This window comes from Morone saxatilis, unplaced genomic scaffold (assembly GCF_004916995.1).
Source record: "Morone saxatilis isolate NCDOM2014 unplaced genomic scaffold, NCSU_SB_2.0 Contig16, whole genome shotgun sequence".
NCBI lineage: Eukaryota > Metazoa > Chordata > Actinopteri > Moronidae > Morone > Morone saxatilis.
The window spans coordinates 457262-478682 of NW_023339718.1; the positions used below are offsets into that span (position 1 = coordinate 457262).

The window sequence follows — 21421 nt, forward strand, 5'->3', positions numbered from 1 at the left end:
CACAGATTTCCGGGGGGGGGGGGGCATTCATCAAAAAGTGAGTGAACTTAAGGAATAATACCTGATTTAGGGGATCAAAAATATATCCCCTTATGTAGCCAAAGCCACCCAACACTCAGCCAAGAAGTGTTTTAGGAACTGTGTCCTCTAAATGTGCCTCCGCTGGCGAATTGTGAAGTGTCAAATTAAAATATAGAGCAACATTAAGCTTGTGCTTCCATTAGCGCTGAATGAATGTTCATCAGTGAATTATGTTGAAAGACTGACTCAATATGGAATATTACACTTATAGGCGATCATCTTGTTTTAAAATAGATGCAAGTGCTAATATCACTCAAAATGTTTTATAATTAAACACATGTTATACATGCTGCATGTACAATTTTCAAATTAAAGCTGTAGTATTCCTGCTTCTCTTGCTGGATCCTAAAAAACTGAGCCCTGACTGACAATGACAATGAACCTGACACCAAATTGGAAAACGCTCGGCCCCAGTACACTGAAACGCTGATAAGTAAATACGATGTGTAAAAGACTAAAAACAGGCTCTGATCAATGAGGAGACAAATGCAAACAGTAATGCGGGGTGACTTTACAAAAGGGCCCGCTGCTCTCTTTTAATCTCTCTCATCACAAATGGGATCAATGCTCCAACAAAACAGCATTGATTTCTCTCACTGATCATCATGATTCTGCTCTAGAGAGAGGAGCCTATTATTACTGCCTTACTCTATATTGTATGTGGCATTGTGTGGTTAGCACCCTTCATAGACATGCAGTGTCTGTTGGAGAAAGCGACTCCAACTGGAGTTTTCTCTATTTAGAAATGTCTTTTTGGAGGCTAAAATACTGAATAGTTTACAACCAGATAATATTACAGTAATGTTTTGTCTTCATCCATATCCAGACATATGCAAACACATAAACATAAACCTCATTTAGAAAATATATTTGTATTCATAATTCCACACAAAAAGAAGAGAATGTGAAAACTGCAGTCATATATGGAGTGATATGACTCAGCCGTAGGGACACTTTGTTCATCCTATTACAATAATCTTAATAGCAAGATGCATTTCCTTTCTGTAATGTCTGAAGTCAGGTCTCTTCTCCTCTGCTGTGAGCAGATATCTGTTTGACTCTCTCGCTTCAGGGGTCAAAACCCAGCTATCTGTCACATTTGGCAGCCATCTAGATACTTGCCTAAAGGTACCACAAATTCAATTCTAAATTTAACGGTAGTCTTCAGTCTATCCACAGTTCAAATGTGCTTCATTAAGTAGAGGCTAGATATACAGTGCCCAGGCAAACACCCACCGGCCTCCCATTTAATTGTAATGCATCTAAACATCCAGAGGCCTTTTCACTTAGTTTCAGCACTCAACTTTCCATACAAACAATAAGCTGTTTTTTGGTATGAGGTTTCTAAAGACACTGGCACAAAACAGAAAGAATGAACCTCAGATTCCTGCTATTTTAATGCCCTTAAAATAAGAGCTATAAAATTGTTGACTAATGACTACAGCCCTCACAGGACAGTCCATTACGTAATGAATTTATTGATGTTCTGTTCTGTGACTTGTTGCACGGTATCTCCAAGGATGATGTCAGTAGTGCCTGCACCAGCAAAGAGGAGAGTAATGTACTGTAGTCTAATATAATTCAAAAATAGCAAAGACATTCCTTAACATTATGAGGTCTGTCTAATAGAGAGTGCAATAGGTAGTTAGTGTGGCATTAACCTGTCATGTCATAAAATTATGGTACATATTTCAATTTCTTTCTGCTTTGATTATGAGTCACACTCCACTTTCAGTGTGATGTCAGAGTGATACAATAGCATTTTTGCTAGCTTTTGGACTCAAACCAAGCAGTTACTACACTGCAGCAAAATCTTAGGTTGAAAAACCATTCACAGGAACGGTCACACTGACGAGACAGGCACGCTGACACACTGATGAGACATGTCTACATTGTGGTTTAATCTTCACTAACCTTTTTTATCTGAATGGTAATTGTAGTTAGCAGCTGTGTTAGTTGTTTAAGAGATCATGGTAGTATTAATTTTATGCATCAACAAAAAAAAGACTATCTGCGATTGGGCAGAAGCACAGAAACAAGTAAGGACATTTAGAAATGATCTGTATGTAAGCAATGCATAGCCATTTGGTTAGGCTTTGACTTAGGAATTTAAGCAAATAAATTCAACTCACATATGTTTTAAAGATTATCCAGTGACTGGTATGTTTTCATAAATAATAGAACAAAATGTTTTGGGTCCTGGGGTGCGGTTGTATAATAGTAGTTTTTCTCAATTTAGTTCAATATAAATCAACATAGTTGCAAAAAGTGTAAGCCACCTCTGTTCAGTAATTCACTTCAACTTAACAGTATAACATATATTACTCATGAAATGTTTCAATATTTCATTAGACTGATGCTCAGGGTACAGTCAGTCAATACTGAACACACCAGAAGGTTGGACCACAAGAGCTTCAACCAGAGTATTCTGATTAATGAAACCCCTCCCCTGAGTGCTATCCCCCAGTACTGCATTGTCATTGATTTAGCAGGGCTAAAACTGTAGGTCTTTTCTCAGGCCTGTCTTAGAAGAAGGATACAATCAATAGACTTCAGCTAAGCCTAATTTCAAGATCAAAAATTAGGATCTGAAACTGAAGGGGGATAAAATGTAAAGTCTTTGTTCTTTATACAGGAGAAATGTACACTTTCTGAAACACCAAATAGATACATTCAAAATAAAACTCCTTGAATGGATGCAGACATTTCACCATAAGAGTGTGAAATACAGCTGAATTTGGACTTGATGACCCATATAGACTCTGAGCACCATCAGAAAATGACAATGTGTCAGGAGACTTCTCAGGAAGAAGCAAAGGGTTTTGCCCCATGACACTCCGCTGAGATGTCAAAACACATCTCCAGGAATGGTTAATATTCAGCAAAATCACAGACACACTCTAAACACAAAACAAATTCCAAGGAGCTGTTGTTTTAGGCTAAGACACAGCTACAATCATACACACATAGGACCATAGAATAAATCTAATTTACAGATTAGAATATTACAAATACATTTAATCTTTTTGGTGTAACTAAACTAGCCACCGGGGGACTAGATAAAGAAAGGAAGATAAAACATGAAAATGTATATAAGAGCAAGCATAAATGTAAGCAGATGAAATGTGTGAGCAGCAGAAAAAAAGAGCAAAAGCAAGAAAGTGTGTGTGTTGGGGAGGGGGGGGGCATTTCCAGTGTCATCCAACCTATTCAGGAAAAAGGTAATGAGGGAGGGGAGGGGAGGAAGGGGAAGGCCCAGTGCAGTGTTTTCTGTCCTGTCACATCCAGAGGAGCCCCCTGAGAGCCGTGGGAGCGCTGAGCTGCATCACGACCTCTTCTCTGATTTCATGCTTTGATGCTCTTCGCTCTTAGCGTTGCAAACTGTTTCAGCATTACGCAAAACACCCGTCCTGTTTTATTCATAATGATGATACTATCATACAACAGCGTGCATGGTGCGCGCTACAGCAACACTTGTACTTCCCTCGGTTTGATATTTTTCTCTCTTTCTCTCAATCTCTTTATTGATACTTTGATCTTATTTTATCTCCTCTTCCCTTCCCCCAGCGCTCCTCCCCCTTTGTGCCTCCCTTCCCAACTTTTCCTCCATTTCTCATTCTCTCAGCTTGTGTCCTCTCCTATTGCCCTCCAATTTCCTGTCTTGCTTCTCATTTCCCTTCCTCATTTCTCCCCTCTTCACTCCTGTTCCTCTCTTCTCCTCTGTGCCGTCCTCTCATTTGTTTGCCTTAGTTTCCTCTTTGCTCCACTGTCATCAGCTCCTTTGCACTGAGCAGCGTGTAATCACGTTTGTACTACATCGTGTCAGTTTGATCGGATTCATGCCTCCATCCTCTGCCACCTCCACAGAAAAAGAGATTGAAGCTTTTTGTCATATTTAAGTCATATCTGTGGGGGCAGGATTCCAATGAAATCTATATGAAAGTAATCTATTGTAGGGCTTAGAGGGCAGGGTTTAAAATGACTCACTCAGCATCAGTAATGATACAACCTTCATTACATTAAAGACTGTGGATAATTCGCATGAAATATAGTGATGCTATGAACCCCTGATAAGAGCGAGCAGTTAGACCCGGTTTACTTGTGACTGATATTGCTGGTGGCAGCAGGTTTGGTCCATGTATACACACTCAATCCCGTCACACTCCCCCCTTCCACTCCCACACACACACACACATTCTCCAACACAATGTGGAGCTGCACTACTCAATAGTGTAATCTCTGCAGTGACGCTGCGATCTTACTGCAGTTTAGCCATGCTCAGCTGCCCCTAGACCACACAGCCCCACACAGCCTGCCAGCTGGCTCATACAAACAATAAGAAAAGAAGGGAAAAGAAAGGAAACAAAGAGGGAGAAGTACTGTGTGTGTGTCTGTACAGAGAGTGAGACTGGGACACAAAGAAGCCCAAAGAAGAAAAAGGTAAAAGTGATCACAAGAGAAGGCAGGGAAGTAGAATGAGGAGGATAAAGTAGAGTGGGAACAAGAGAGGAGGGGAAAGTATTGGTAGAAGAGAGGAATGTTAAATGAAAACAAGGAGAACCGAGTTGACAGAGTCAGAGGGAGAAATGAGGGGAGTCTTGGCAGGGAAAAGACAGCCTAAGAGAACAAATAAGTAATGATAGGGTGATGCGTTCCCATTGTCTGTTGTGTCTGAGATGATAGCGGAGCCTCTCCCTCACATTGTTGGTGTACTGAATACCACCAATCTGCCACCTCTTTGCTCCCATCCACCCACAGCTCTCTCCCCATTACTCCTCTCTAACTTGGCAATCTCTCTGCTTTAAAGCTGTCCCTCCTCCTCTCCTCTCCTCTGATCATCACACATATTGCATCACACAGTGCTTGTTTTCCCTCCTGCTTCCATCCCACATTGTCCACTCTTATTTAAAGTATTTACAGTATTTAACCCCCACCCAAACTCTCCATCCTTCATTCCCATGTAGCCTTAAAGATTGGAATATTGGTAGGACCAAACTGAATTCTGTAATCTAATCAGTATTTCAGTCATCCAACCTATTCAGGGCTTTGCGTTTTTCCTACTGCATTATCCCATTACACTCAGCTCTCTGCAGCATGCCTCTGTCTCTGCCTGTTATGTGATTAATGGAGCTGCACAATGGGAGTCCAGCTCACGTGGAACGATTTGATAATCTCGCGTTTCATCCTCTTGATCTGCTGTCACGGTGATACAGTACCTTTGCTTGCATGCACTTGCTCACACATAAAAAGCTATTTAGAAAAGTGGGTGCACATCCCAATTACAGAAGCTGTGTTTCATGTACAGCCTACTACAGCCTACAGCCTACAGCCTTTTAAGAAATCAGCTAACAGCAGAAAGTCGACTACAGTCTGGTCACTTAAAGGTTATGTATGTATCTTTCAGAAAACCTGTTAATAATGACAGGCATGCAGTGGTCATGAAGTGAACTACAGTCAGTGTCCTGTTTCTCATGCTCCGTACTCAGTTCACAGTCTGCAGGCGTGAGTGAGCATCATTCTGGGTATCGTCCAAAAGTGACATAGACTTGACCGAAGGCTGGAAAATAGATTACAATCATATTTAGAATAACAGCAATGTTCCTATAATTTATTTGGACCATTGACTTGATGCTGCTAACTAGCTTGCCCTTTACATATCACTCCATCAGCCAACACCATGAAGAAATCAATGTCAGACCTACACCTCGCAGGCCACAGCCAGCTGGATGCCCCTGCCTTGCGGACTCCACTTATAATATAATTACAATATATATTTAAATAATATGTAAAATGCTTCAGAATCTTATGGAAGCTTTAAGTACATGGAAATGCATCAAGTAAGTAGTGTCACAAGTAGTGTGTAACCCAGGTGGAAAAATCTCCCTTTCAAGATCACAATCCCTTTCCTGTAACTAGTATGAGTCACTAGTGCAGCAGCTAAGACATGATCACTCACTGGCTTCCTACACGCTAAACCTGCCAATTGTGGTAATGTGAACATACGACCAAGCCAAATGCAGGCTCCACTGCTAAAATTGTACACAGGTCTGTGCATTGGAGGGTGGTCTAGACCTTGTGCCCCTAGCAACTCTTTATTGCCACCACTAGACCATCATGAGTGGGACATATTATTGTAAGGGTGTCACTGCAAAATAAGTACTGTATAAGGTACTGTACTGTAAGGACTGTAGTCCTGCTTGGTTAAATAAAGGTTGTGTGAAATACATGAAAAATTAGTCCACCCAAATCACATCCATCCACAGATTTAACTGCCTGTTGTTTATTTCTGCACTTCAAGGCAATAAAATATTACCATGGCACCTGTAAAACACTTAATTGTGTTGGCTGTAATTAAGTGTAATTACTCTGGAAAACTCCAAATGGATACCAACAAGGTCATAGTAATCATGTAGGCCATGCTCAAACATGCACACACACACACACCAATCATGTTCACCTCAACAGGGAGGAGCCTCAAGGCAATCAGTAGGAGAAAGGAGAGGAGAATGGGGGAGGATGGGAGAAGAAAAGAGAGGCACATAGAGAATGGAGGGTGAGAGGGAGGGACAGGGGGTGAGGGATGGAGTCACGAACAAGGAGAAGCAGAGCGTAGAGCATGAATGCCTGCAGGACTTTGCTTAGCTAGAGAGGCAGAAAAGAGTTTACATGGATACTTTGAAAGAGACAGAAAAGTGAAGGTGCACCGTACACAACATCTTGCGAGGATTGACAACCCAATACAAACATATTATAATAAACTCTTATATCTATGTATTTATTAACATTAAGATGCAATAAAGCATTAATTATAATTTTTTTTGTGGACTGGAATAGTCAAATGAACAAACATGTATAGGCAAAAGTATGATAAGAACATATAATGGCGTGTCTGAATTTCTTATCTTACACGTTCACCAGCTGTAATCCATATTTTTCAAACTTTCAGTCACAACCACTATTCTCCAAAATGGCCTCACCGTATCAATTTTGCATCAGATGTTGCGGTGCACTTGATATATTGTCATGTCTCACAGTGGCAGTTACTATCTAAGGTCTGTGTGCCTGAATTAATGTCCTCGCCACTCTGGTACTGACACAGTGAGTCCGCCCATGTACACAGCTCTGTGGTGATGGATTATACACCTGCAGCCATAGGGACTGCAGGGACTCCTGCTCAACACACAGAGTGCACACAGGGAATATTAGCTACCCTCTTAATCCTGACACGGAAACAGTGGACCAAAACACAGAATCCATGTGAAACACAACTGGGATAAAGTGTGACACATACAATACAAACACAGACAACCACTCTTTATAATCTTTTAAGACAAACAGTATTCCACAGAAAGTAGTGTGGCCCTACCTTTTGCCCAGGTTGCACACTATATACTAAATCAAACCATGATTTTAATATGTAACATGCCAACGCTGAGAAAATAACAAATTAATTATACTTGCATATTAAAATGGTTTGAATGTAGTTGTGTCTGAATTATTAAATACAGTACAGGATGCTGGGAATACTGGATACTATTCAGTATGTGGAATACCTTACATGCAAGAGCAGGTGGCAAGAAAACCAGAAGAAGAACGAGTAAGCTCTTCTGCTGTGCCAAAAATATAGTTTATGATCACAGTTAAAATTATACATTGATCTTTGCTAGCTTCTGTTGCCAATTGTCCTGCTTAGTCATCCATCATACTGACTAGAAAATGTCCTCTGATCAGGTTGTTTCTTTGGGAATAACAAGGTGCTAAAAATGATACAAAATGACATTTTTAATAGCATGGGAATCATTACTTAAAGGTCAGTGGCAGATTTAAAAATCTGTGCAGCAGAGGTCAAGATGTCCTGACTTTTAGGTCCTAGCATGGGTCAAGCTCCAAAACATTTCCCATAATGCAACTGAACATTTTTCATTATACCCTCCCTGCCTGGTAAACACACATCTTTCAAACTCCACACTTCCAGCTTGTAAAACAGACTTTCTGTTATGAAACCTATAGTCTCCAGGCAAAAGCTAATGTAACCATTTTCTCCTCATTATTTCAGTTGATTTTGTATGCATACCCCTACCTTTTACGTACCAAAGTTGCACTGTAATATTGCAATTATGAAGTGTTTGGGCACATTATTGTTCCACAATGCAATATACTGCAGAGTAAAAGGTCAATAATCAAGACTAGAAATAAATCTTTGTCAAACACTATTTAAAAACTAATCAAATAGATGCAATTTAATTAATATCTAAGGAATTGCATAATTTCCCTCTAGCACAAGTAGATGCATGCACATTCACCAACACTCAAACACACAAAAGGTCCCTTACCTAGCCATCCCGAGCTGGAGTTCGGCACACACATATCTGTCTCTGCACTGGGCAGCACAAAGCCCACCACGAACACCTCCACCCCATCTGACATAAGTGCCAGCCCGAGCACTAGGAAGAGCTGCCACTGGAACCTCCCATGGCCACACTCCTGGATGATTAGCTCGTATTGTTGGGCCAGCTCCTCCTCATCAGCCTGTCTCTCTTCCTCCAGCCCTTTACGGTCCCTTGTGGCATCTGACATCGGTTGCCCCAGTGCCACCTGGCCCTCTTTATGCTTCCTATCTCCTGCTGAGGGAATCCCCTGGTACTCGCCCTCATAGATCTCATCCTCATCATCATGGCCCTCTGTGGCATCGCTGGAGCCCTCCTCGTTGTCATGGTAGCCCTCTCCATCCTGCCTCGGGGGGTTCTGGTAGAAATCCTCATCTTCGTCCTCATCCTGGAATCGGCTGTAGTTGTGGTGGGTTGAGTACTCATCAGTGGCACGGTCCACCACCTTGTTGACTTTCTTTGTGGCATGCCGCTTGGCCTCCTTGACTATGTCCTTGGCCCCCTTAGCCAGGGAAGTCCTGTTATTGTAAGTGTCCTCCATTGTGGCTCCACTGGTAGGTCTTCACAGGGGTTCAGAGGATTTTTAGAAGTAGAAGAAAGAGGGGCAGAGGGGTGAGTGTAAGCTGGCAGGGGAATTGCAGGAATGGTGAGATCAGTGGGTCTCGAGATGCAGCAGGGAAGAAAACTCTTAAGTCTGCAGTCACCACAGGAGATAACCCACAATGGCTGTGGCAATCATCGGCCAGGCTGAGAAAGATGGAGGAAGGGTAAAAGACAGACAAAAAAAAGAGAGAGAACGAGCAGGAGGAAAGACAGGGGAGAGATCAGGGAAAAAAAGGAAGAAAGTAAAAGAGAGGGAGATGTTCATCAGATACTGCCCGTAACTCATGTCTTCCCCACTATATTTGTAACTATCCCAGACTAACAGGTGACACCCCACTGACAGCACATACCCTCTTTAATCATTCACTCACCATTCTCCCAGGTCTTTTAATCATTTAGAGTGAAAAGGCTTTGGCTGTATAGCTCTCAGTTTTTATTCAAAAAGGAATATTCAATTTCCAGGGGCGCTCTCCTTCTTCTATATTTCATGAGTTTGACTTGAAGAGATGAGCATTTTAAACAGAGATGCAGAATCTGCTGACTCATGATCAACTCTGAGAAACAGAAGCCAATAAACAAGGCTCTGCCCGAAATCAATTTGCCCCCAATAAAGAGCTGGTTTATTATAATAGGAGTGACAATCCAACCGGAACGGCACTGTCATATTTAATCCGTGCAAATAAAGGAGGAAAGGAGAAATGGTCATAAGTGGATACATAGATAAATGCACACTCCGGCACATAGTAACACATACACACAATAGATATTCTCAAAGGCCCCTGATTTTGCAGGTGTCTTTAACACATAGAATGGGTCACACATACTTGCAAGAAGTGCATATAAACTGACACACAGAAAGAACACACCCAAACATGCTACACACATATGTGAGTGTGGGTTCACAGCATGGATGGGGAGGCCCTTTACCATCTTGGCAGGCCTGTGCTGATGGGAGGGAGACCCCAGCCTAACAGTGCAAATGATGTAACATGATTTCATGTGAGTGTTCAAACTGTGATCCACCATTAATCATTATATTGCCTCCACAGGCTCACTCTGACTTGTTTATTCTATAATTTGTCTTAACACAGAGGCACAACCATTATAACACACAAGCAAAAAGAAAATTGATAATTTTTCGTAAAACAGTTCTGCATAAAATAGAGTGCATACTTGGATACTAGGATGGAGATGGTCCAGCGCTGTCAAGTGTGTGTATGTGTGTGTGTGTGTGTGTGTGTGTGTGTGTGTGTGTGGTCAGTGTGTGCGGGGTCCCGTGTGTCTAGGAGCTGCTCACCACAGCCTCTAATGAACACTGAAGCCTTGTCAGGAGGACAGAAATCACAGGGCCAGCTCCAGCTCCCATAATGCAATTTTACTGGGCAAAATGACACTGCTGATTCAAGGTGACTCTGCTAATCCCTTTTGGCTCATTGGAGGACTTCTGTGCTTATGAGCACACTCCTTTACACATGGACAGATAATTTCTTAATACCTCCATTGACACCGGTGGCACCTTAGATATTGTCCTTATGATGATTCATAAAGACAGCTTTTTTAGCAGGGGTTAACTTGTTATTAATGGCATGATTTTCTCTTTTTCCTGTATAATAATAACCACTGAAGAAGACTGCTGTACCGCATAAATGATAGATTAGTATTACAGGGTTTCTCAATTCTTTCTTGTCATGTGTGAAACTTATCTATTGACTGCATCAGTACAAAAAAAGCCCTGCCAGGAGCATGTCAGAGTTCAGTGGTGTCACTGAACCGATGCTATTTATTGTTTCAGGATCAGGTCATGTCGGCTATCACACGTCATTGTTACTTAAATGGAGCATGCACACCGACAAAAGGGGTGTGTCCTTGTGGAGCCTGCCTGTCAGAGAATCAATGGAGTGTATGGTGAGGCCCCCTGTCAGTGGTGATGAAGCTCAGAGGACACCCGAGCACACAGAAGACCAACCTCACCTGACCGCAGCTGACGGGACCCTGACAGCGCAGACAGCCCGAGCAACGGGAGCAATCACAATCAAACTGGGTAACCACCAACACTCCCAAACAAACTGATCTCTGATTTATTTTGTGCTGTCCCAATCCCTTTCCATTTCGTCTGCGTCCTCTTTATTTTCTGCTTCTCTCTGAGGCTCCCTTTTAGCATCTATTGTTTGCACTAACGCCTGTTTGTCAGAAGATGCTCATTCTTCCGTTTAAAATCAACTGTGCATTTTAGGGCTATAACCAGCTCACCAGTCCAACTTACTGTGTTCACCCAAGTCAGTCAACACATGCCTAGTTGTAAATCCAGCATTATACATCTTTTCTTTCAAGTATGTCATCTTTAACTCATTTGACTATATTTCTACTGATAACAAACCAACATGATGATGAGAAAATGGAACATAAAGAAGCTGTATCCACCATCCCAGGGCATATAGCTGTTGTCTAAAATTAGAACAAAGAGAGTTAATTTAGTGTATGTACTTTTGCTGTGAACCATGAGAGGATGGCTGAAAATAGGCCTTGCTCTGGCTATACCCTCTGTCTGCATGATGGATAGCGGCCCTGCTTTCCTTCAACCTCTTTAGAATACTAAAAAAACACTAGGTCAAGTATCACTTGGCCCCAAATCTCCTCGTGCATGAACAGAGACAAATGAAGAGATTAGAGTTACACACAAGTTTTAGACATACATCAATCTGAGGGCAAGCTATTTGGGAAAAGTAAAAAATGTATGTGTGTTTGACCAACTCAGTCCATTTCAGTAGACTCTTCCGCTGCTTATCATGAATCATTAGCCAAAAGGGGCACTCTAATGACACTGCTAATGACCATTTTGAAATAAAAAAAACTTGAATAATCACACTTCATAATACTGTAATAATGACAGTGGTAATGAACACCCTTAGTCAGAAGAACTTAAAACATAATGAAGCAGTTATCGGCACAGTGAGGGTTTCCTACCAGCAATGCACTTTGTCAGAGGGATGATGTTTTTGTTGGTGATACCTCGAGTCTAGCAGTCACCAAACAGATTGGTTTGGGCAAGCAGGTTGTTAGAATAAGAAGTAAAAAATCAATTCTGGTCCTAGAATTTCAGGTTGCTTGACCCATAACTGCTGGAGGAGACAAAGACTTTATATTTTTCACGAGAACTTGAAGGGAAATCAATAGTGCCTTTTTTGAGGGCAGCTGAGGGCTTCTCTTTTTTTATACACTACAACTATTGTTTGTGCAATACAATATAATAAAATAAAAATAAAATGCATGATGTTTGCATCTCTGAAAATGCTTTCTGCAGTGGGAAATCTCTGTCTTTCTTGTTTATTTTTAAATATGATGTGCACTATACATTGGACCAGTTTTACATGTCCCTTGTCATAGGAGCCAAAATGCTTTCCATCTCAGTCAGATTTGACTTGTCAATGTCCTACCCTTTCAAAGACATGTGGCTTGACGGCTGGTTTGTTCTATTAGCATCAGAAAGAGCAGGTCCAATCTCTAAGTGGGCAGAGCTGCATGTAATCCCATCAAAACGGAGAGCCCATGACCTCATCTGGAAGGCATAGGCACAGCCAGCCCGGGACGTCTTCCGTTAGGAGATTTCATCAAACACTGATACCATTACTGACTGAGTGGAGGGGCAGGGAGAGGACGAGAGAGATAGGTGGGGGGTATATGAGAAGAATTAATAACAGAATAAATTGAAGCTGGGCAAAAAAAACTTCAAGAGAGTGGAAGAAAATGGCTGTTTCTGCAAATGGTTCCACATAAGAATAGAATAAAATTATTATTTTTTTTTAAATCTTTAAAAAGCACATAAACCTCATCTTTCACCTCTCTTCAACAGTCAGAACTCCACCACCGCAGATAAAAACTTCAAAAGCAGAGCTGATTGCAAGCCAATGTTACGTCATACAGATTCAAAAAGCTGTTGCAGCAAGTATTCATCTGACTAATATTAGTATAGACTATTCACTTCTATAAAAAGAACCCCCCTCTGTTTATATTAATACTGTGAATCTCCATATTTGGATGAAAACATTAATACGAAATGCATCCATTCATAAAAGGGCATATTTCCAATCCCACCCTCAAGATTTATAGAGAGTAAAGTATGTCGTCTCCTTTTGCATCAGGCCGGTGTCTGTTTGATCTTCTTGGTAAACATATGGTCTCCTCGCCTTGCCAGACCTCACTGCTGACACAATACAGTGCTTACATAGCAGATATAAAAGTAACGTGCCACCACCGTCTGGTGCAGACCTTACACTTTATGTTGCAATGACGCAATAGCACTGATTAGGCAAGGGATGCAAGATGTGACACATTTAGTGGTGATTTTTTACAATTAATTGTTAATTTTGTCAAACGGTTTCCAATGGTGCATGCTGGGCGTGTATAAAATGTGCCAAAAATTCACAAAGGTTGTGAAAATTCACAGAAAAAATGTCATCTTTTGTCCCTTTCAAAAAGCAATTCATGCTCTCTCATCCTGACAAGAGGATTCTTGAATGTAATGCTATTGTGTTTAACTTAAAAAAAAAAAACTTAAAAATAATGAGTACTTCCCTATTTGCTTCCTGCCCAGGTCAACAAAATGTGCAGACAGAATCTTTTTGTAAAGCTATCTACTACATTGTCACAGGCACAGCGTACTTTGTACTTTGAGTCCTTTCTTTCTTTCAGCAGTGAGACACTGGAATAGAAAATGTCTTCCTCCTAAAATAGCTTTTATGATGCTGCATAAACTTCAGGAAAACTAACAAAATTACATGTCAGTGGATGCTTGACAAGCAGTTGTTGTTGAATGCAAATGAGGGGCATTCTGAATTACAATGATATTCTTGTTTACCATGGCAAAAAAAAAAACCTACATCAACTTGAAAATGGGCCAGAGGAATGAATTCTGCAACCTGCAATCACTTTACCTCATCTAACACTTTTTCATTGATGGACGCCTTCAGTGTTTACCCAGCAGGACTACTACAGCAGCCCTCAGATTGCAAACAAAGCTCTTTGCCACAGATTTCCAGTTCACCGGCTGTGTGCCTGTCAATCGCTCACTGCCTCTTGAGGTGCAATTCACGGATGAGTCAGTTGCCTGCTCCCGCATCCTCTCCTCTTTTTGGCGGCAGTGCAGAGTGCTTTAACTGCCCCAGGGCAGGTGGCTGGATTGCACTACAGCATGCACGGTCTTCAGCCAGCAACCCCAAACTCTGCTCATGCAAAGGACAAGTGGTTCACTATAAATCATGCTGATGAATTAAAAGATGAGTAAACTATGAGCTCCAGGCAGTGATCATTAAACCAAACAACCACTTAAATGTTACAAATAAACAGTTCAAGTAAGCAACTTCATTAAAAGAGCTTACTCATATAGCTTAAATCTCATATTTTAATTTACAATTTACAGCATTCATGTCATCCTTTAATACTGAATGAAATAAATGTCACAATGAAAAAGATACAGAAACAGGAACTCCACAACATCCCTCCTTCTATGAACCAATTCTTATTCTTGTTGCCTACTTTCATTTAATGATACCAATTTCTCTACTTTTGCAGGAGGCATATGGAGGAATATTTAGTGCACCCACAGAAAAAAAAACACATACCCGGAAACCCTCCCAACTTTTCACAAATGATACACAAACTTATGAATAAATAATTAGGTATCCCTGTCTCCCAGCTCAGATGTTAGTTGGAGATACGATTAAAAAGATCCACATACATGACCAGCCAGAGTTGTAAGTCCGAATATAGCTGATGAGAAAACAGTTTATTGGAAAATACTGGATTTTTCTTACCTCGGAAGTGTTACACAGTCAGCATGTTTTCAGGGAAAAAGTATATAGTAATTACTTACCGTCATTTATGGCGAGAAGAGTGGACTGAGCTGATAGTAACCCATTGCATCAGACTCCGCTTTCGCTTTATAGAGAAAAAAAAAATCTTGTGGGTTTTTTTTACTGTAGAATAGGATCAGAGGTAATCAGCGCACGACAGAGAGGGGTTTTTTTTTCGATGCAGTCCTTCCTCGCTGCAGTACTTCAGGAAAGGAGAGAGCGAAAGAGAGAGGTGGTGGTAGGAGAGAGGGAGGGAGGGATGGAGAGAGGGAGAGGGGGGTGGGGAGGCAGTGTAATCAATAATTGTACTTCATTGAGTGATGCGGGTAATTCCGTCTGATGGGACAATCTAGTTAGGTGACTGAATGACGTGAAACACTGCATCGCATGAATGCTAAACAGAGGAGAAAGGTCTAAAAATGTAAGCGGTCGGAGTGAAACCTGATCTGTGAGTATTTCCTTCAGTGAATGTTTAGTACATCACCTGCTCGAAGGATTAAAGTTGTCCGTTTAGACAAAAACTGCTGCTTAATCGAAAAGTTTTTCAACGCTTCACATGTGTGTGCTGCAAGGATGTTCTTGGATATCTAAGTTGATTCGTCTTTTTTCTGTTCTCAACTTCAATGATAACCGCTTTCATAAAAGTACAGCCGTCTGGGACCTCACCTTGATTTGCAGAGTCGACTGTGAAACTACACATTGCATTTCAACGACTGTCTCTCTGTCCATGGTGCTGACCGACACCTGAGCACTTCCAGCTGTCTGAGTGCGCCAGGTTTGGGTGCTGGAGTCACAGAGACCAGCACGCTTATCGTGCACATTTCCCAGCTCTGTAAATATCCAGGTGCAAATTTACATTTCGGTGCATAATTCAAAGTAACAAGCTTCCCTCTATAGCTAATATTACTCATATGTAAATGATCCACACAGTTACTCATAGGAAGCAAAATGCCATAAGGAATGGACATTAACTAAGAAAACAACAGAGTTAGTATTATACCATAATATATATATATATATATATATATATGGCTATTTAAACAATATAATTATTTCAAGTGCTCCACTAAACATAGCAGGACTTGTAAATTAATCATTAGTTTTATTATAGGAGATGACGTCCAAGGAGTACTGACCCAGTGTTTTATGGATACACTCATACATCAGAAAGAGAGAGCTAAAAATAATTAACATAAGTCATACACTTGGACCCCAACCTATAAACAGAACAAAAGTATACCATAAGTAAAAGATATAATCTGTAAACAAGAGATAATGTAACCAAATGTGCAGTCACATTGCTTGGCTCTTGACCCTTGCCCATGTCAGTCGCTAAGCGTCTTATATAGGCACTGCTCACCTTGCGTGTCATTCACATCTGGATAAATGGTCTCCACTGAGGATAAACCTTGTTTCACAACTGGTTGGCCACATATGACACCTGGACCTGGATCACCAGTAGGTACACACTGAGGACCAGGAACTCCTACAAGATAGAGGTCAGAGTTGCTCAGTATTGACACAGAATGAGAGTTATGAATGTAACATTGGTTTTGAATCTAGGTGACAGCCAAAGTTCTCACACTGTCACTCTTATACTCATGATGAGAAGGTTTTATAATGGCAGAAGGGTTTTATACTGGGGCTTAGACTGTACATCATTCCAGCACAGGTGAATTTGTTGGTATAATGACTCAACCTGTACATGGTGGTGCGCAGCCTCTGGCAATCTTCAGGATTTATAAAAAACACATTAACATTATTTACATTCATAACTCTCTTTTTAGTCAATACAGTTATGTCAATCTTGAATATATCTGTTTATAGCTTGTGGTTCGTATTCATGGCTTAGGTATTGTGTTTTCAGAATTTCTTTTGCTCATGTATAGTATTTTGTCTTTCATTTACACTTTTAACATGAGCCTATACACTAAGTAAAACCCTTGAATTTCAGATGCGGCTCAAACGCTTTCATTCTTTCTAGGGCCACAAATAATGACCACAGAGGGAGTAGTACTATTGACGAACATCGCACAAAGATTATACAATCCTGTTACAATAATTGCATAACCTAACACAGGCTTTTAGAGATAAGTAGGCTCTTTAGATGAAGTGTGAGACAGTGACTGCCTGTGTGCCTGCTATGTCAGATCCTAACGCCTCTGAAACCTGCAAGTGGTTCCTAGAGAAAGTGAGGTAGGGGGAAAAAAGAGATGACAGACTGATGCAAGCGCAGGGACATACACCCTTTCAGTATTCACGTCATTAAAGCCTGCAAACTATACCAGCTCAGTCCACTGCAGAAATTGACTACCAGTAGGTGCTTTGATGTATTTCACCCTGTCCATCTGATTCCTTGTTCTCATTTTAGGAAAAACAAAATCTCAATAGCTCCATATTAAAATACTTAACATGTAGGAAATGCAGTGAATCATGCAGCCTGGTTGTGCATTTGCTTTCTGAGTTTAAACACAGAGACATGGTTTTGACACTGGTTGTGCATCATATTCACCACAATGTATACTGAATAAGATTTTAAATGATGCATACAGTGTGTACAAAGACACAAAAAGTGTGCAAGGGCACACACGCACACACACTTCTTCTGAATCTTTATCTACTGAATTTGATGATTCACAGAAGCAGTGACCTAGGGCTTGGGACACTCTCTGCTTTTGATTCAGAGTCGGGAGACAAACCCCCCTCAAGCCATAAGACTCCATTTACTACTGCTGGAGAGCTGAGGAGCACTTAGCTTAATGTACGGGACAGTAGAATGACCCTCACACACACACACACACACACACACACACACACAGTCCACTACGCATGCCAACGCACTCTCTCTCTCTCTCACTCTGAGAGAGACTGATACACTTCTCTTTGTCACACAAACATGCACACAAGCAAGAAAGATGCTCATACAAATACAATAAATATTTTATTGATGTTTCCTCGAGCTTGCAGGTTTGATACTGAAAGTATGTATGAAAAATGGCTTTCAAGTTAATAAATCCCCATGCTACATTCAGTAAATGTAGCTTGATATTGGTGATAGGTGACAAGAAAGTGACTAAGAATCCTAGCTACATCCATTGCGTTTTTTCATGAAAATAAGTTTGTCTCATCCTACATTAAAAATGACTTATACAATATGTTACATGATATTTAAGTTTTATATAACACAGGAGGCATTCTTAATGATATACAAAACATAATGTATAAGTTTGCGTTTCAAATCTACCAAATACAAAACCATTGAACTTGTGCTGTATGTCCTTTATTCAATGTATGAATACACATAAACAAATTTATAAATTATAATGCATTCTTTTCTTTTTTTTTTTGATATGTATCGTACTGCCCCGAGATCTAAAATGGATGTAGTACCTGCAGTGCCAGCTTTCTTTAAGAAATGACTAGAGAGGTGGAGGTAGACTGGAACAACTGTCTGCTGCTTATCGTCATCCAGATTATAACAAACGGATGTGGACACTGATGGTAATTGTTTTTGCCTTGTAGAGATAGAAGCTCGGGCTAACTGATTTAGTCTCCATCTTCTCTCTTAGCCTCCACTGCTCATCTGCACTCATATGGCTGTCCACTATGCTGGAGTCAGCATTTATCATACATACTATATGGACACGTTGGATAATAATGACAGAAATTATGCAGCCTTGTTGTCTGTTACCTGGTTGTTAACACTATCTTATCTGTGTGCAAACAATGCAGCCATAGTGTATTTACAAGTGCTGGGAAATTTGGTACGCAAGCATTCTGAAAGCAACACAAAAGGACACTGGTGTCACTGATAGAGAGATGTGATGGATTAGAGTGGCCCAAGGGGGAAGTCCTGGTCCATCAAAATGTAATGAAAACTAATTTGAAAACAGCAGGAAGCTATGAATAACTCTAAGATGAGTTCTGGCAACATTGCGTTCAGTGAGAGGTCATCATACGAGAGAAAAATGGGTTGATAACATTGCGATTGATGATAGCACATTAGTTGTTGTCTTCAGGAGTTATGGATGTCTGTAAATGCGGCTGACAAAAAATCGATCAAGGGCAGAAACAATTTCACACCAAGTTTGTAATCCAGTTTCGCAACTGGAATGCAAAAGATTAAATTACACATACACAAAACAATAGGAAAAGACTTAATACGATTTTTGGAATCTATTAAAATAAAAATACAGTATAAAAATGTAAAAGTACTGTAAGAAAAAGTTCCCTAACAAAGTCAACTTGTATAAGCACAGAACATTATTTCCTAATTTCTGTTCTGTCTACCATTGCAAGGCCCTGAATAGTCTAACGTACCTGAGCTAAAATACCAGGGGGAAGAAAGTCAAATGGATTGTGATTATTGTCCTGGAACAGATTGAACAGGCTATGAGAGAAGAATGTGAGCTGAATCCCATTTCAACACACAGGCCCAGGTGCATTTCTTTTAGCTGAAAGGAAGGTGAAATTTACAAAAGGGATCTAAAGAAAGGTTTGAGGCAGTAATACTGGCTTTAATCCAACCACTATCAACAGTAGTTTATTACCTTTGTCTGCAACAGAGGGAAAACATTAAACAGAGTGGGTACACAATGGAGGCCTGTTTCTATTGTCTGTCTATCTGAAACTCACTTAAAATCAGTTTATCATTTTATCTCTGGAAGTACTTGCGTAATGGCTGATCCTTTTATCGTAATTGATTTGTATTAATTAAGAGAATATGGATTTTATATATTTGAGAGATAGTAATTCAATTTAATGTTACTGTATTTAATCCAACATGTGGGCATATAACAGGATGCAATTAATAGTACAAATATCACACAAGAAAACACTGGGCACTAAACCATTTTAACAGTTGGCTATTTTGTATTGTGCTATTAAAGTGCTGCCAGTAAGACAGATACAGTACATATGCCTAAAATGCTGCTGGCCCTTCTACAAAGCATACACAAACCATGCAGTCATCTGTGACTAGTCCTTGTTTTAATGACTTAACAAAAGCAGACAAGCAGTTTAACATCAATGGAACGATGAAAAAGCAACAAGACTAACAAGCCAAATTGGGATGATGAAAATCACCCTAAAAGAGAAACTGTGATGAACACATCACCAAAACCTTTCAGAACATGTGAATCATCTGCTCTCAAATGGAAATAAGTAATCTTTGGGAGCTAAGACTTCATGTCATTCAACAGGAAGCCTCCATTCCCCACAGAGCAGCGAGGATTATCCTCTGTGCCTCATGATTCTGGTTCAAATTCATAGCCTGTCAAGACATGTAATAATGAAAAAAACATGTGCGTGTGTGCGCTAAGGGGTGTCTGTGCCAAGGCTTTCTTGCACTAAGTAATAATTTTGTTTATAATATGTATTTTATATGAAATGTATCAGACTGAATCACATTGAGCCTTTGCCCACTTTATGATCAGCTGCTTTACTTCTGTTTTTGGGGAGATTATTGCAGTGTCACTACCATACATTCCTCCTTTTCAAAGTCAGCCTGCAGGTCTTATGACAATGCTGACAGGACACCTTCGGACAGTAAGGTACTCTCAGCACTCAGCCAGGTGGTGAGGAGGCTCCAGTCCAACAGTACTGCTTGCAGCTCTGCCACGGCTGAGAGGGACCATATGTCTCTCCTCTCTAGAGTCTGTCCCAGCCCTGGACTGCCAAGCTGTTAGGCCTATCCCACATATGTGTCTTAATACTGTTAAGCACTAGGTCTTCAGGAGGTTAAGACATTGCTGTAACTCAGTTTGTTTTTTGCCTAAGTGAACAACACAGAAAATGGCCACAGGGAGGTTCACAGGGTGGTGGTATTCCCCAATGACTTACACCTTTTTTAGACAGGTAAGTTTGCTTCCTTGTGACCATTTTAATCAGCTAATCTCTATGCAGGAGCGTGTCTGATGCAAATTAACAACCAGATTGGCTCTTTTCAATGGGCACAACTGCCAACTGTGGTTTTCCCCGAAATAATTTGTTTCAAATGTCCATTATTGTAAATTTCATGGGATTATCTAACCATAAACCTAACAACACACCCCTTTATACAATGACATGTAAACCTTGGATCTCTCAAGAAATGATTTTTAATGTGTAAACTAACTAATATGAAGTTGCCTAGAAAAAGTCTATGTGGACTGTAGTTGGCTCATTGTGTGTGCTCACTCTACCAGCAGGCCTTGTATTAATAATTATTATTATTAAGTCATTATAAGTCTTCCTATCATGACTGCTAGAGCCTGAAATGTACTATGATCACTCACAACACTGCACTGCTTGTGGCTGTCAGAATAAATGTAAAGCAAATGAGCTGCACTGTCAAAAATCGCAGAACAGGCTTCAGCAGAGGTTTATGTTTGTACTTCAGTGGGTTTAGCTCCGCGGTCTTCCGTTTACCGTTACCACGGAAACGTTGCAGCCAATCAGAAACGACTTAGCAGGATGTCGTTGAAACAATAGCCAATCACAGAGTCCGTTGTTTAAGAGTGC

At 40.6% G+C, this 21421-nt stretch overlaps 1 protein-coding gene across 1 annotated transcript in view; it reads right to left on the bottom strand.

The window, feature by feature from the left end:
- Nucleotides 1-9205, bottom strand: part of sv2ca (synaptic vesicle glycoprotein 2Ca) — a 24542-nt gene extending 15337 nt beyond the window's left edge. Inside the window, exon 1 of the mRNA XM_035657749.1 lies at nucleotides 8415-9205. Within this exon, the coding sequence (XP_035513642.1) occupies nucleotides 8415-9009 (595 nt within the window). The 5' untranslated portion in view covers nucleotides 9010-9205. The remainder of the gene's footprint in view (nucleotides 1-8414) is intronic.
- Between the last annotated feature and the right edge of the window lie 12216 nt (nucleotides 9206-21421).